This window comes from Anser anser (assembly GCF_964211835.1).
Source record: "Anser anser genome assembly, chromosome: 7".
Classification (NCBI taxonomy): Eukaryota; Metazoa; Chordata; class Aves; order Anseriformes; family Anatidae; genus Anser; species Anser anser.
The window spans coordinates 18,229,662-18,246,280 of record NC_139727.1 but is presented as its reverse complement, the minus strand read 5'-3'; the positions used below and the strand labels follow the sequence as shown (position 1 = coordinate 18,246,280).

The 16,619-nt window shown below is 39.0% G+C and overlaps 1 protein-coding gene and 1 long non-coding RNA gene across 4 annotated transcripts in view; one reads left to right on the top strand and one right to left on the bottom strand.

The window, feature by feature from the left end:
- LOC310902572 (uncharacterized protein) overlaps positions 1–16,619 on the bottom strand; it is an 881,556-nt gene that overhangs the window by 195,723 nt on the left and 669,214 nt on the right. For both annotated transcript variants that reach the window (XM_083844332.1, XM_083844331.1), the window contains exons 1-2: positions 2,904–6,459; positions 2,420–2,486 (exon numbers count right to left, since the gene is read on the bottom strand). In XM_083844332.1, coding sequence (XP_083700458.1) covers positions 2,420–2,486; positions 2,904–2,992 — 156 coding nt within the window. In that variant the 5' untranslated portion in view covers positions 2,993–6,459. Of the gene's footprint in view, positions 1–2,419; positions 2,487–2,903 lie in introns of those variants that run through there.
- Positions 38–15,751, top strand: LOC310902574. Of its 2 annotated transcripts, XR_014586791.1 has the most exons (5): positions 38–1,692; positions 5,379–5,463; positions 6,639–6,908; positions 7,154–7,359; positions 7,906–15,751. It is a non-coding gene; the product is annotated as an uncharacterized lncRNA (long non-coding RNA). The 2 variants fall into 2 exon arrangements; XR_014586792.1 differs by having other exon boundaries at positions 7,154–15,751.

Below are 16,619 nucleotides of genomic sequence, written 5' to 3'. Positions count from 1 at the left end.
TCAGGTATCTACAAAGGAACTGGAAACCCTACTAAAACACACAAATACATACTTATATCTATCTACTAATATAAGAAAGATCTGGAAAGAGATTCAAGTGCTGTAATTAAGTATTACATCGTAATGAATATGCAGGAAGAGGTTGCATTAAGAGGTTACACTGATGACCATCATTCTGGCTTTTCCTAACTCGAGTGCTTGACTCCACAACTGAAGCAGCTTTTAACACAAGAAAACTGTCATAAAAAGAGAGGAATGATTTTTTTTTCCTGTTTTCTTTTTTTTTTCTCTCTCTCTTCAAGTGAGAACACGGGAAAACAGTTCCCCATTATCTATCATCACCTCACAACATGAGTAACTACATCACCTGCCCAAGAGAAGAGATTTTTGTCCTAACTGGAAGCGGGGCATTGATGTTATTTGTTGGTCTGATCACTGGAGCGGGTGAGACTACTTCCCTGAGAAATCCAGTCTAACCAAGACTCTTTCTCCCTCTTCCCTGCAGAGATCGTGTCCCTGCCAGTATGAGACACCGTAACTCCTGGCAGCACGCTGCGCCAGGTTACGCTGTTTATGCTTTGACAAACTGCCAGCATTTTGCTAAGAAATCAAGTGCTAAAAGGGAAATTACGAAGTCTAGATCTCAGCCAGAACTGAACAGAATTTCACAAAATAATAATAATACGTGCTTTTCTCTGGTTCTGGAGGTTTTCCTCCCTGTCAAGGTCCAAGGGATCGTGGCAAACAACACAGATGCTTCAGCCTCTAAAAGTAACATTGTCCAAGTCTCTTACAAGGGTAAATTCTAATAATGTGAAATAAATATGCTGTGATCAGAAATCTTCTGATTTTCAACCAGAAAAATGACTGAAGAGTATCAAATGTAAAGTCTTTTGTACAAGGAAGAACACAGTTATCAATCTTTACAAGTACAGCACATAGTCCTACTTTTCCAAAATGTGGTAGTGCACAGGGGGAGGTTTTGGAAAGCTCATCTCACATGGGATGCACTTCACTCAAAGTTTCTGATCCCTCTCCCAGGAAAAGGGCTGATTTGCATCAGTGACCATTAATTCCCTACTTCTCTGAAATGCCACGGGACAGCTGTCAAAATCAGGTGCACTTTTTTGAAACTCAACACTAATAAGGTTTCTGAATTCTTATGCATGGGAAATAATGAGCGTTAAGAGTTGAGTATCTCTGACTGGTACTGAAACTAGTATCAGCTGAATAGAATTAGCAGCTTCCAGAACTAAGCAGGGTTTTTTTTAGGGCTTGGTTGTTAACGCATCTATTGAGTGATTAAATGTTAATGGTAACTGAATCAGTTAAAACAGAAATGCAGGATGCATGCAGTAACAACAGCACCAAAGAATGCCTACATACTAATTAAAGTCAATAGACATCCAGTGACATTTTAATAGCAGCTGGGAACTTTTTCTGTATCTGTGCACCTTTGCATTACCTGCTTGCAAACAGAATACAACAAATTTTTAAAATATTAACCCTTGCTCATGTAGTATTTTGAAAACTTGAAAATTGTATTCAGTATCTTAAAACAATGCCTAGAGGCACTCCCAATCACCCATTGAAGTATGGATCGCCATCACTGTCTAACCATCTCATCGGTTCTGCCAAACCTCCTGGGAAGCCCAGACATGCTGCTAATCTTCCAGATCTAACAACAGAGAGGTAAACATGTTCATATCCATCACACACTGAACGGGGGGCTCACTGATCACTGTAACAGCTCTGTCTGGTCATTTAGAGAACTGTGATTCATTACATATTTCAGTATATAAGGCCCTTATCTGCCTTCCAGGTTGTTCTTACATTTCAGAGTGGCTTTCAATTATTTCAGGATTATTTACAGGATGTGTAAATTTTTATCTTCTCTCTCTTTCAGAAGCCATCTTTATGCATCTATTCAGTGTTTGACCTTTGCAGCTTCCTGCATACATTATATCTAGACTTTGTCTTGTTAAATGTTCCATGCATTAGTTTTTGTATATAGGCTGAATGTTTTCCCTATCTTCCATACACAGCCTTGACAGGCTGCTAGGACGTCTCGAATAGTCTATTCTTTCAGTGGCTAGAAAAGATTTTTTCACTTCCACTGTCTGAGGCATATGGACACATCCCTGAGTTAAGCAGAAGGGAACTGAGCAGTCCTAGGAGGAAAAACAAGCACAGCCATGGCTGAAATTTCAACATAAGCATTACTGCATTTCTGTTGCTTCATCTGTTAGCAAAACCAAAGCCGTAGGAAAGGTCAACTTGACTGTGCTCATAGGCAGATTAAAGTTGCGGAAGAAATCTGCATGCAGGTCTCCCCTACCTTTAAATCCAGCAAAACCTCTCTAAGTTCTGACACATGAGCAATAATGAATCCAAATTTAAAAAGCATTTTTCCACTCACCAAAGGAATTTGCTCCATCGTAACCTGAATATCATTCGTTCTAGTAGTCCAAAGAGTACAGTCTGACCTACACAAATGGGAAAAAGGGAATTTAGCACATTAGAATCTCCTCCAAAATATTCATAAATCTTGGTAAGAGGTTCAGGACAGTATTTGGAAGTGATCAGCTATCACAAGAATGCCAGTAATTTCAATTTCAGAAAGTAGAAGTACAAACTTTAATACGTATGATTTAAAAAGTTATATTTATATTCTCTTCTTTCTCTCATGTTTGCAATAACGGGAGCTGTTTAAGCGCCTTATGGCACGATTACTCTTATTGCGGAATTCCTTCTAATGTGACTGGTCTTCCCCCCAGCCACACATAACCAAGAGCCCTTGAGATCCCTGTAAGGGATGGACGCACTGTAGCACATGTCCAGTACACGCCTCATTTTAACAGTGTTTAGTAGAATTTCTTCCCAGGAAGGGATTTTTGACCTACCTTAGAAAAACAACAGCAGCATCAGTGGTGTTAAGTGAGTCATGAGACTGAAGCCATCTCACCAGGGGCGCAGAGAAATGCATTTTCATCTCACTTGTACACAGCAATGTGTCTCAAAGGATGCTGGATGCAGTTATACAGGCTGGGGACTCAGAGGTGCTAGGACATGAGCACCTCTCCTGTGCCACCAACAGTAAGAAATGGTATCTCAACAACAGCGACTGAAAGATGCAGCTAGGTAAGGCTGCCTTTTCAAACCTTCTGTAATGCACTTGTCAACATGTCACACCGTTTATTCACCTTTTGGTTTAAGTCACTTTTAAATTCCCCACTCTGGCCCAAGCCAAGGCAAGAGCTGAATAAGCTTTGCAAATGTGATGCTTCAGTACAGCTCTGCATTTTGAGATTAATAAATGCATCAGACGAGTCAACACCTGCTCTTAAATTTTTCCATTCTGAAAATTAACCAAAAAAGTACCTTCTTACTTTTCATCTCCTGTGCAGTTTCTGGACCAAGAAAGTGAGCCTTGCACTGTAATCATCTGGTTTCTCAATAGGGTCCCAGAGGCCATATGAAGGACCCTATGTCTATTTACTTTAATTAAGTCAGGTGTCGCTTCCAGATCTGCTACTTGCATGGCTAGAGAGAGGGGTAGCACAGTTATATTTGTGTGAAAGACATCCTGGTTAGAATTTTCTTACGACTATTAGCTGTTCTGAGTTAACATTTTGTCAGCTTGCCAGGTCCAGATGTAAATCTTACAGGTCTTAAAAAAAAAAAAAAAAAGTTGTAAAAGTGATCTGGGAATTTAAGCACACATTTGTTCCTTTTCAATCAGCTAGAACAGTTCATTTTTTAATGGACATCTCCCCCCATAATTTCTTTGTTTGCTTAAGTAGCTTGCCTACTTTGGAATTCAGCTCCCAGAACTGGAACAACCTCTTGCATTTTCAAAATAGCAAATTTTGACTACTGTCTCCTTATTTTGCACCTCTGTTTCTAGATATCAGCCAGGATCAAGTAGGAACTTCCACTCATACCAGCAGCAGAGACTGATGATCCAAACTACTTAGCTGCTCAACAGTGTTATCAAGTGTTTCCTCTGCATTTCACATTTTTTTTCATTGTGATCTTGTAAGCATTTGCACCTCAAATTCCACTTTTGGTCCTCCTAATTTATTTCTGTGTGCTCTAAATTTGGCACAGTACTGCCAATTCTGAATAATTTGGAAGGATCACTTTATGTATGTTGCAAACTGTACTTCTTTTATACGCCCCACTATGATTTTTTCTTGTGGAATAGCGTGAAATTGTAGATTCCTGTTCAACATGATTGTTTCCCTCAACTCCTTTTCCGTTTGGCCAGTTATCACCCATCCTCTCTGCGTGCAGATAGTTATTCCCACAGGAGCGCTACACTACATCCTGTTTAATTTCATCCTATTTTTCATTAAACCATGTGATTTTTTTATTCTAATTTCTCTCACAAGGTACTTGTAGTTCCTCATAGAAGACAAATTAAGAATCCCACTCTTTATGCCATAATCCAGGTCTGTAATGAAAACACTGAACAGAACTGGTTCCTGCACAAAGTTCTGCAGACTTCATGCATTGCACCTTTCTCCTTTGATAGGGAACAGGGGTAACTCCTCTTAGGTATAAGCTTTCTAACTCGGTTTGTATCTGTTATTTGGTTATGTGGGGCATATTTCCCCATGAGACAGAAAGAATCATCTACTATGTCCTATCCACAATAATCATTTCCCAGTTTCAGGGGGGAAATTACATTAGCTAGATGTGATTTTTTTCTGTTTCCTCAAGACGAATCCCTTCTGGATGTTTTAATTCTAGGAGCTTACAAGGTAGGATAACTTGCTCCAGCATTTTTCCAATTTTTGAAATAAAGCTTAATAATCTTGAAAAACCGAGGCAAGCATTTTGTAAGAGGAAAGACAAAACCATAAACAGCTGTACTAGGCATGTTTTGTGGTCCCACTCCCTCATTCCTATCAAGACACACAGAAACAACTGTGCTATAGGTGCTTTCCAGTTATTCCAGAGAAGAGACACCTGCAGGTTTGGTAATGGCCTTCTCCTGTCTTAAACGTAATCTCATTGCTGTATCACTTCATGGAAAACTGAAGGCAGTCTCAATACAGAGTCACATTACATAAAGTCATTCTGGCACTCATGGGAAGTTTTTAGGGTATGTAGTCTACCTTTTCCTCCCAGGATCAAAACATGTGAATGGTTCAATACCCTGTGGCTGGACAAGGCTGCTCTTCTATGCCACTGAAGGAAGTTAGAGAAAGGTGCACATGCAACAAGCCATGACTACAGTGCCATGGCACCAAATCAGGGCCAGGGCTTCCTAAAAAGTACAGCATAATCTCCGTTTCTTGATGTTTTGATGTATTATGAATCTATAAAGGAAAACAACATTCGTTTATGATCTTTGTATTTCCACATTGTAGGGCTGGAATACAGCCATGCACATACAAGAGCGAGCTGACTCACTACTGCCCAGCTTCAGATGAAGTCATCTATACTCAGTGCCAGGTAATGTATGAAATTGCTAATAAAAATCATACTACAGTATCAGGCTGGTAGCAATCTGCATTCACTTCGTTCTTAAGGACGCTTTTGTACAACGTGCAATGACTTGTGCTAGAGAAACCTGGAAGAATATCAGATTCTCTGGCCGCCCTAAAGCCTTCAGTTTTGAAATCTCCATTTGCTTCAAGCTGCCGAACAAGCTGTGAGAAGAAATCCCTTCATCCTACAGCTCCCTGCTGTGGAGCACACAGCCAGCACAGTTTAGCACAGGGACCTCAGCAGCAGACAAGAGAGAAAGCACGGTTGTGAATAAATTCAGGTTTTTACCTTGCTGTAATGATTTAGTCTAATAGAGGGGCAAAAGTTAGATGAGTAGCTTTCACAAATAAGAAATACGTGTTGCTTGTCTATACAAGGTCCAACAGACACAGGACAAATTCTTTTAGATGGATCACTGTGCATCCCATTAAAGCCAAAATGGTTTCCAAAAATATTCAATTGAACACCTTGTCAAAGCCAATTATTCACTGGTAGCAAGAGTCACAGAATAGCTTCCACCTAGCAGTTTAGGACAGGAAGTGGAGACCCCCTTATCCACCTACAGAGGCAGCAGCTAGAAAACTGTTATGCAAAATGGATTTCAGCCAGGACCACGAACGAATAACCTTTACTCTAAGATAAGTGCAATATTTAATGGTCAATGAGGTGGGTGGGTGTGGTTCCTCTGGTGGCTTCTTCACAGCAGCCTGAGGGAGAAGAGCAGTCTTTGGTATTTATCATGTCAGTCCCAATCATGCTATCTCTGCCCTACTCCAGCCATTTTTTAATAGTGCTCACTTACTGTCTTCTTCCAGAATTATTTCTCTACTATTAAATGCTGAACACCCTTGATATAAACCTTTGAAACATAACCCGTGGCATTTTCCTGTTATAGACTGATGGCCAGATTAATCCTAATCTTTGTTTACATCAGTATAATCTATAATTGTCACACTGGGGCTACCCTTGATTTATATGGGCACAACACAGATAAGATCCCAACCAAAAACCTAAAGAAGCAATTTATTTTTCTTAATCAGGACAAAACAGAAATAAGATTTTAGGTGGCTAAAGCAATTTAAACAATGAATACATACTTGAAGATGCTTTTTTTTTTTTTTTTTTTTGCAACCTTCAAGAATCTTTTATCACTACCATTGACAATCGACTGTGTCCCTGAAGAACCTGTATCAGAAGAATCTTCCCAAACTACATCATTGTCCCTGGGGCCTACTGGGCTTGCATGTGTATTTGAGTCACTTGTGTAGTTGCAACATGAGAGGGAAGATTTTCAATGTCATCAGGTTGACCTCTGAAGACTTACATTAAATATTGATGAATTACAAAGCTGGATGTCTCGAATTGGCAAAATCACCTCTAAGTGAAGCATCCAGTGTCTCAGCAATGCAGTAAGTATTTGGACAAGCTCAGTTAGAATAATCAGCTCGTACTGACTTAGGTAAGTCTAGACTTGCACAAGTTATTAGGAAGTGACTATCTGCCTGCAGTATTAGTGTCAGAAATAGTTGTTCCAATCTAGGAATAAACTAGACAAGATTTACACATTTGCACATGCAAGTGTAAGCAAAACTCAAAGAGAAATTTGAGGTTAAGAGAAAAGCATTACATTACATTAGCTGTGTTTCTTTTGCAGATGAATTAGATGGAAGATCACTCACTGTTCAGCATGGATAGCAAACGACATGGCAAGCTTTCTTTGCCTTATAGTGCCCGGAAGCCTTCTTGAACTGCAATGCAAGTTGTTCTCTCAGAGAGATTGCTGACTCCTTTCTTAGCAGAAGGCACCACACACCTCCTAAACCCTGAGAACAGCACGTAAATGTAGAGGACAGCATGCAGGTGTGGGCACTATAATGGTTCTGTTTCTTAACTGAACATTTGCTCTCCTTCACTGTCCTTGGGCTTTCATGCCTCAGTCCTCACTATTACTGTCAGCATTATCAGCTCATCTGAGAAAAACAGTTATGTAGTCTCTGAACACTGCACTTGTATCACCAGCAAGGCACCCACTCCTATCTCTGACTCTTCACTAACCTTTTCTAGACAAACAGAATAAATTTTGCATTTGTAGCTAACTCCACTTAAAAAATGAAACAAGATGCTAGTTCCAAGAGAGTGAAAGGAGAGTTTTCATAGATTATCATATGGGTCGAGTTCAAGGTGTTTGGTATTACATATTTTGACTACTGATGTTAAGCATATCCAGAACTGCCTACTAAGAAGTTCAGTGTCATACCATACAACTGAATGTTGTATTCTGGACCTGTTCAGAAAGTTCAATGCTTACAGGACAGAGTTTGCATTATGTTTCACCTGCAGCCACTTTCATCTAAATATATACGTGAAAGTATTTGTGGTGATGGTAACCTCTTTTTTATTAAACAGGCCAGTGAGAGAAAGTAGCTCTGTCCACCTTCTGAAAGGTTCCTGACCTCTTCCACCTCCTCTAAACAGAGGCTACACAACCATCCTGGGGAAGACAAGTAGCTGGAAGATACTTCATGATTAAGTCATGCCAATTTCCACAAGGCTAGAAAAATAAAAAAAAATCTTACATGAAGTAAAAGGGGAATTCAAGATTGACTGATCCACAGAGAAGAGCAACGTATAAGGACGTACAAGGCTTGCTACACCAGGGAAGAGCCATGCAATGTAGTCCCTGACCCATGAACAGTTACTATAATTCCTGTTCAATGTGAAGTAATAAAAATTGATCAACAGAAGAGCTACCTAGAAAGCCTAACTTCCTAAGCTGCTTCCTTACTGCTCATAAGTGTGTCCTCTGAGGGCTTTGGTTAGCTTGTGTGAAATGAAAGAAGGCTGAGCACCTCCAAGTATTCCAGCTCCGGTAAGACACTACATCACTAGTTAAACTCATCCAGATGGCTTTAGCTATTGTCATCATTGCTGTTCATGTCCTATTAAAAAAGAAATAGTGGGAAATGATAAACGCACAAAAGCTTTTATCATTTTTTTAAAAGACATAATGAAGCAACAATGACAGATTAGAAATAATTAGCTAAAAGAGATAAATAACGGGGAAATAAACACATGTAAGCTAATGAAGGAAATGAAAACTTGGTCATGGTAAGATACTGTTCTCATGACAGAAGAGCAAGGGATCACTGGAAAAAATTAGTTTAAAAGTGGTATAAGGCAACAATTTCATATTACATAAAGTGAAACTGAAGATTTCACAGCTGAAAGACATCCTTGAAAACAAGTTAGGCCTTTTTTTTTTTTTTAATTGCAGCCATTTATGTGAAAATGAAGTTATATCAGGTCATAATAAAATAAAAAACATGAGGATATAAATCCTCATGCTCCAGGAAGTAAACCAAGCACCACCGAGTAGAGGCTAGAATAAATTTCTCAGCTGGACAAATCATACGCTTTCCGCATCTCTTTCAAATGCATCTTGTTCATGAGACTGCCTGAGACAGGATTCTGGGCTAGATGGACCGTTAGTCAGAGGTAATATGACAGTTCCTAGATTCCTATGCTTATTAATTTGAGCCCAAAACCAGAAGAACAATAACTGCTAAATACAAGTAGGAATATTCATTTTTTTACATTTTTTTCCTCCATATTATTATACCTGATGGACAAAGCATGCAATTCTATTTTTTCTTAAATTAAGCAAGAAATTTCCAGTATGCCAATGAAATCGTTCTTACCGCAATGCTAACCTGCTGAAGAATGAGTGCAGCGGTAGCCCAAAACTAAGTAGGACATGTGATGAAGCCCAGAAGTTGGATAATTGGGACGAACCACTCAAAATGAGGAAATTCAATTGAAAAGTCAATTTAGATCAAAACCACAACATAATGGGGATTCAAAATGTACAGCAACACATTTTCATAAAAACCTTTGCTCTAATAGGGTGGTAAGCTCTTTGCTAATTGACTGTTTTGTTAAGGTTCATTAAAGACTTGTGTTGTAGCCAATAAATCTGGCCCGACAGCTAGAAAGTTATGCTTGCCTCTGAAGAGGAGGATGTTTCAGCCCCAAATGTATGGCTTCCTTTCAGGCTGCGATGCTTGAAGTGGTATTTATTGCTTATAGTCATCATTTATGTTTGGCTTTACTATTTTAGCTATATTAATCACTGAAAGCCACAGTCATACCATACACACCTGAAATAACCATTACTACTTTCCCATACCATGTTGGGGCCACTAATCACAGATTATAGCTACATTTCATCTATTTTGATCATTTAACTCACCTTAATGTAATTTAACATTGTATTTTTTCATGTTTTCATTCACACTTAGTAGCTATGCCTCTAGAGCATCAAATAGTTTTTGAGACTCTATGTTTCAATCTACGTGGAAACGTGAAGTTCCAATCCATATAGAAATGTGATACTCTGTTATCTGGGAGGAATAAACCCTGTTAACTTTTAAGAAAATAGTCTCACAGGCTGCAGTTAAATTAGGCACATAAATATTGTAAGGACGTAGATGGTAAGTAATTTCTCCGTGATTACGTGTAAGCATTAAATAAATACTCATAATGCCGCAGAGAAACTAGAAAGTTAGCTTTAAACAGTGTGAAGAAAAGAAAACTTAAAAAGAAGAGCCAGTAACAGGATATTTTAAGAAAGATTTACATAGCAAAAAATACTTCCCCACCCTAATATTCTAACAAAGTTGTCTTTGCTTATTTAATTCATTATTACTTGACTATTTTGAAGATATTTCCACCAGTAATATAGCTTTCCTTTCAGCACACATAGGGATGGGTATTGAATTTTATAAAGAGGCATGAGTCCAATGCTTCCCCCCAGTCCATTAGCCCCATCTCACATCAGGGAAATGTTTACAGCTCTCTTTACTTATAGTATCCCACCTTTTCATAGTGTTAATTAATTTAATGGTAATTTCTAACTCAGATGCAACTGGCCCGGCTACAAAGGAAGCTTTCAGCAGTATCAGCACTCATGGAAACTTCTAGCAAGGCAGTCCTGTTTGTTTGTCTTGCTCTTGTTGCAAAGAACTTAACATTTTGTTCCCTGACAGCATCTGTAAGCTCAGTCTGATACGTTGATCAAAATCTGATTTACTGAGTGTGGTAACTCAGTAGAGGCATTATCCACTAAAAACATACATAGAAAATTCTGAGTAAAGATAAAAAATAAAATATATTTAAATACAAAATGAGATAAAATAATCAGTTCTCTAAAGTCCACAGATGTGGGGGGGGAAGAAAAACAACACCTTGGGCTGGAAATACATTCCAAATTGCCAAGTCCTTTTTATCCCATTTTAAAGCTGTCCATCACAGGTTTGGTCCTTCTGCCTCTAAGATGCTTCACTCATCCTCACAGAAGGACGTGCAACTGCTGGGCAAGTATCGATAGATCAACTCTTTGCTTATAGCATACCTAAGCTGTTGCCCTGACACATTAAGTCCACTAAGGTACAATTAATAATTGATTTTGAACTTGAGACCTTTTGTAACATCTTAATTGAAAAAAACACAACTTTTTTTGTATAGCAATAGACACAGACATTTGGACAGGAGACAGTACTTCCCAATATTCCAGGCCACTCTCCAGTGCTCTGATTAACTCCCTCCCCATTTGGCCAAAGAGGGATTTTAATGACCGTTTGCATTCTTCTTGGTCTGAACACCAACATACTTCAGTGATAAATTTTTACCAAAGAGTCTGTGTGTGTGTGTGGTGAAACACATTTTTGCTTACCATGTAACCTGGAACGCCAACTGAATGATCAGATTCTAATGCATCACGTCACAGTCGCTGGACTGATTAGTATCTTGGGCCAAATGCTTCTACTTATTATCTTTATTGAACCTCAGTGGGTGAAGTGGGGTTGAATGTTAGCAAAGGAACACAACTGACTTGCTGAACCCAATCTATAAGTATTTAAATCAATTTCTTTGTAATAATTTCTGTTTTTCTGTAACCCTAACAAATTACTTTTCTACCAGACCCATTTATTCTCCTCATTGCAGCTGTTCACTACAACGTGTTTGTGTTCCCCAACTGGTAGGAGAACAAGCGATATCCTTGTTCTACAGGGCTTCCTGAGAGACAGCCCGCCGGCTGGGTGTAAAGGTTAATTTTAGCCCTCTTAATCCTAAATGCTGTTGTGCCTTCATGGGGCTGTCATCAGGTCTGTGAGAAGTTAGAATTAAACCTGCACACATCCTGAGCGCTGCTGCAGAGCATCTAAAAAGCACAGCTAGGCGGGAGAGCCTCTGTCAGCATCAGCTCGACTCAGCTGCTGTGGGTCAGGACAGCTCAGGCTATGGCCAAGGCTGATCCAAATAAACAAGGAATTATTTCCTTGGTTGTGCTGAGGGCTTGGGAGAGGAAATTCTTCTACATACTTCTTCATGCCCCAGGTCCCTTCTGACATGCCAGATGTAGTGCAGGCTCCCTGCAGCGAGGGAGGATGAAGGAATGGTCACCAAGTTTTCAGCTATGCCGACAGAAACAGAAGGTCACTTTAAAAAATGAAAAGGAACCCCTGAGTTCTGACAGTCTGATAGCTGCCCTAAGAGGCAAAATATCCCCATTTCAGAAAATGCTGTCATCATTCAAATGTCAGCACAGAAGACTCCTACTTCAGCCCACAGTGCTCTGGCTTATTACAGAGATTACAATAGCCTTTCTCTTTTCATTAATTCAATGGTATTCTGCGATCTCCTTTTGCTTCTGGATGCAAATTGTTCCACTAATTTTTGTGTTTGGCAGGAGGGAGATTAAGGGTAGTTCTCATTCTGTGTGGAAACTTCACTGAAGGGAAAATTAGGGAAAATATTCCTTTTCCCCTAAGGAAAGGAAGCTATAGCATGTTCTGAATAAACTCTGTAGTTTCAAACTAGCCAGTTCAATCATCAATCCAGTATTAAGCAACGATATTCAAGAGCAATCTAGCATGTCTCAGACACGCAGACAGGTTGTCATCTATACTCACATATGTATTAAAAGGCAGTGTTGGAAATCCTACAGCCTAGAAATACTAAACTCACCTACTTTTCATTTAGAACAGAGCTGGGATATACACTGAGCTGTATGGTCACATCTGCTCTGCAGCTGGATACCTATAGAGACAACTACAGGCAATTAAAGGGTTTTTCTTAAATAACACAAGCAGTGTCACCAATCCTTAAGAGTAATTTCCATCTGTTACCAATACTGCATTGAATTAACAAATGCCTACTTGAAAATTCAGGCTAATTTCTGCACCTTGTTTAGGCAAGTAACCTTACAGCTGATTGCAGCAGGACTAACTCAAGGTGAGCTGAAGCTCTTTGCAGTGCAGCAACCAGGTGGGCTGAGCATTTTTTTAGTTCAACAAAGTGACTCATGTAGGTATAAAGCAAGGTAAGTCCTGGAGCTGCTGAGGCCACCAAGGATTTGGAGCTCTACAATGGTCAGTACAGAGGTACAGAACTACTACAAAGGTCTCTAATCAAATGAAGAAAGAGATGCAATGCCAGTCCTGTAAGGCACAGGGTCCCTTTCCCTGTGTACCTGCCCAGCAGGGTTCTTCACATTGAGGCTTGCTGTAAGCCAGCAGCGGCCTGCAGGAGAAATTTCTCTGCCAACACATTAATTGATGAGAATGAAACAAATTGAGCATCAAGGTAAGCAAGTTTTAGATCAGCTCCTGCAGGATTAATTGCACGCTGCCTCATGAACAGTTGTATGCTGAAGGGGCAACTTGATTTATAAGTGAAAAGCACGCCATTGTTTATTTAACATTCACATCCATAGGAAAGGCCCATGTGCAACAGAAAATAGAAACAAGAAGTAGAGTTCATAACAGGGAGAGAGAGAAAACAGGAAAAAAGAAAAAGACTAAGCCTATGAACATGAAAAATAAGAAATAAGATCTATCTTTTGTTCACACTGGACTTTTTTTTTTAAACGGACTAAAGCTCTAGAAGACAATTACTCTGCACGTTTTAACATTTGTCCATATAAACAGGTATTTCAGTAAATTTATGTGTAATTTATGCACCTTTCTATCTGACTATTCTTAAAATCTTGTATTCAAACCTGAAATTAATTTAGCAAACTTTAATAGGCTATAAGTATGGGTATTTTTTAATTTATAAATTACTTAGCTCAAATTATATTTCTTAAAAATGATTCAAGATAGACACTATGGTGTAGCAGTATTTAAAAACAGTAATGCTAAAACAATGCATTTCTGGCAAAATACAGTATTTATGTATATACAGGAAAATAAAACAATTGTATTTTCTATTGGTACTCTCCCATAGACATTGAACATCAATCATCAAGGAAGGTGTTAGCATCATTCAAGAAAGGATATGTTGTGAGAAAATCATGATAATCCATTCAATTATCTATTTTTCTATGAATATATGAAAATAACAGACACCAAACCAAATTTATTTTTTTCCTATGACAGGAAACTTCACAAATTATTTCCAAGGAAGGGAACCTATACTGCATAGGAAAAGTGTAACTAAATTCTCCCTGAATGAATAATCTCCTCTTTATATGGTAGCCCCCAATACATTCACAAGCTCTTCAAATGCACTTTACAAATGGATTTGCTAAGTACACAGCTTACAGGAATCATTTTCAGCCCCTCATGGGAGAAAAATAGCTACAGTTTACTATACACAACAATGGCATGCAGAAGTTATTAAGAAGTGAGAGAAAGATGAATCATTTGGAACTGCCAAGGGAGTTTTAAGAGTACAGCATAACTAAAAACTAGAAACCGACCAAAATAAAGAAGTTAATATTCTTCAAGTTCTTAGCTTGGGTAACCCCAGTACAGCACAGACACATACATCTTTTTCCCATCTTTTATTTGCAATATGTGTAAGTGAATAAGAGCGAGTACCTGAAGCAGAGGAACCACCCGTGGAAAACCAGAAAGCAATAGCCATATTGGCTCCAAATTGCTATCCCAAAAATCCTTGTAATGCTAAATCACCACCCACTTTTACCTGTTTTGGGAAGATTTTTAGAACAAAGTGGCTTGCTAGGTGACCACAGGAAATCTACCACTCAGGAGGAGTTTGGTGAGATAATCAGGTCAATAATAAAGCTTTGGGTCTGACACATGAGCTTTCTTACTGTTTGTGACCAGTTTTCTAGAAAATTTGCAACAAACAGGCATTTAGTGTTCCATACTATATATATGTATAAAAGCTAAGATATGAATCATCTGAGCCGACACTACAAAATATGAAATATTAATGGCTCCTTTGATGCTAGAGAACTAAGGACTGCCTGCTCCTTGGCCTCGAATCAGCTGTTAGGAAGAGGAAGAAATGTGCTCACAAGTGAGGAATTCCTTTATAGTCTTAATGGGCATTTCTACTTCAGCATTTAACCAAGTAACAGATCTCAGCTCTAAAATCCTCTCAGGTTTATATGATGCTTAGAGAAGACTATTCCTTTCAGATTCACATCCCTTGTGACACTTTACCTCAAGTGAGGGACTCCCAATAGGCATTTGAAACCACCAGAGGAAAAGATGTCCCTCAACAGCACAGACGCTAGATGAGAACCAAGACTAAGTACGGCTGGCAGCCCCGGGGATTAATTCTTTCTGAGAGCTGTCAAACATATTCCTGGCAAGATATTGGTTATAATTGCACACGGAGAAGGAAAAACATTCCTTTCCCAACACATTATGGACAAGCAGGTCGTGCCACCCACTATGACACATTTTTAGGAACACCTGTTACTTGGAACTCTGCTTGTGTTTGGTGTAGGGTCAATGCCCTCCAAAAGAGAAAGTCTTTACACAGCCTTGTGCTTTCCACCTCGCTTGGAGGCAGTACCACACAGATGTAGTTTAAATCTGTGCAGGCAGAGGAGAACATCGGTGTAACTCCATCCGAGGCCTGGGGCATGCTACCAAGAGCCCCCATCCCAGCATACTCCCGCCGTCCCTTGGTTGGGACCCTGAAGGCCATCTCAACTTTTAAACACAAAGGATTTAAACACTTTAATTACTTCTCCCTGCTCTCTCCACAGCTGTTTGCTTTCCTCCCTCCAGCTGATAGACTAGCAGGGCTGTGTCGGGGAGCTGAAGAGGCGGACGTGCTCGCTGCATGGCTGCCAAGGGAGCGGTTTCCTTGGCAACATCCATCACGTGAAGCCCAATGGATATCCGGATACTACCCCGACATTCCCTATTTCACCTACCTGGATGGCCGAACGGGGTACCGAGTACCCAAATCAAATCACTTGCAGCAGAAAGAGCAGGGCTGAACGAAAAAAATACCATTGACGTTACGGTTCTTTTATTTGATCCTCAGTTTTGCAGAGACGTAGTATTTTAGAGGTGGTTTTTTTCCCCAGTCTTACTGAAATATTATTTTTCTTCAACTGAGCACGATTTGTGTTTCTTCTATAAACAGAGTTTTCCAGAAAGCTTTATTTTGAATGCAGTTTTAAAACGTATAAAGTTTTATGTAGAACTTTACATATTTTTTTCCCTCTCCCAGAGGTAATTTTTTAAATTTTTTTTAGACAATTAATTTTAACAAGGATTTTAAAAGGAACAATTTTAAATGTTGTTATTTTTTCCCTAGTGGGTTTTCCAAATTCAAAGCAGCTGATACTGTTTTAATATGTAGACCCTATTTTACAATCTGATATCAAATGTGAAAAAAAAATATGAAATTCAAATATTGCATTAATCTAATGAAAGCTCTGCTGATATTTGCTAGATATTTTACTGGTATTTGCCTGAAAAATGATCTTCACTCTCATTAGTGCAGTAGTGATCCTACTGAAATGTTTACTAGTAAGTCTCCTCACACCCTTTGGGTGGTTTATAACAGAAAAGTGGTATATTGAAAGTAATACAATGAAAATTGTCTATCACATATCCACTGTATGTAAAACATCTGCATCTGTGTTACATTCTCTGTCTACAAAAACTGAATGTTTTTAAACATATAACTCGGTTTTAACTTTGGTCAAATGAAAAAAAGATAGATGACCAGCTGATCGATCTTCATCAGGTAAAGAGCTGGCCTATCAAGTTTTTGATCTGGTCAGCCATACAGCTGTGAACGTCAATACGCTCATTTAACTCAAAGATCACATGCATAGAAGAAAA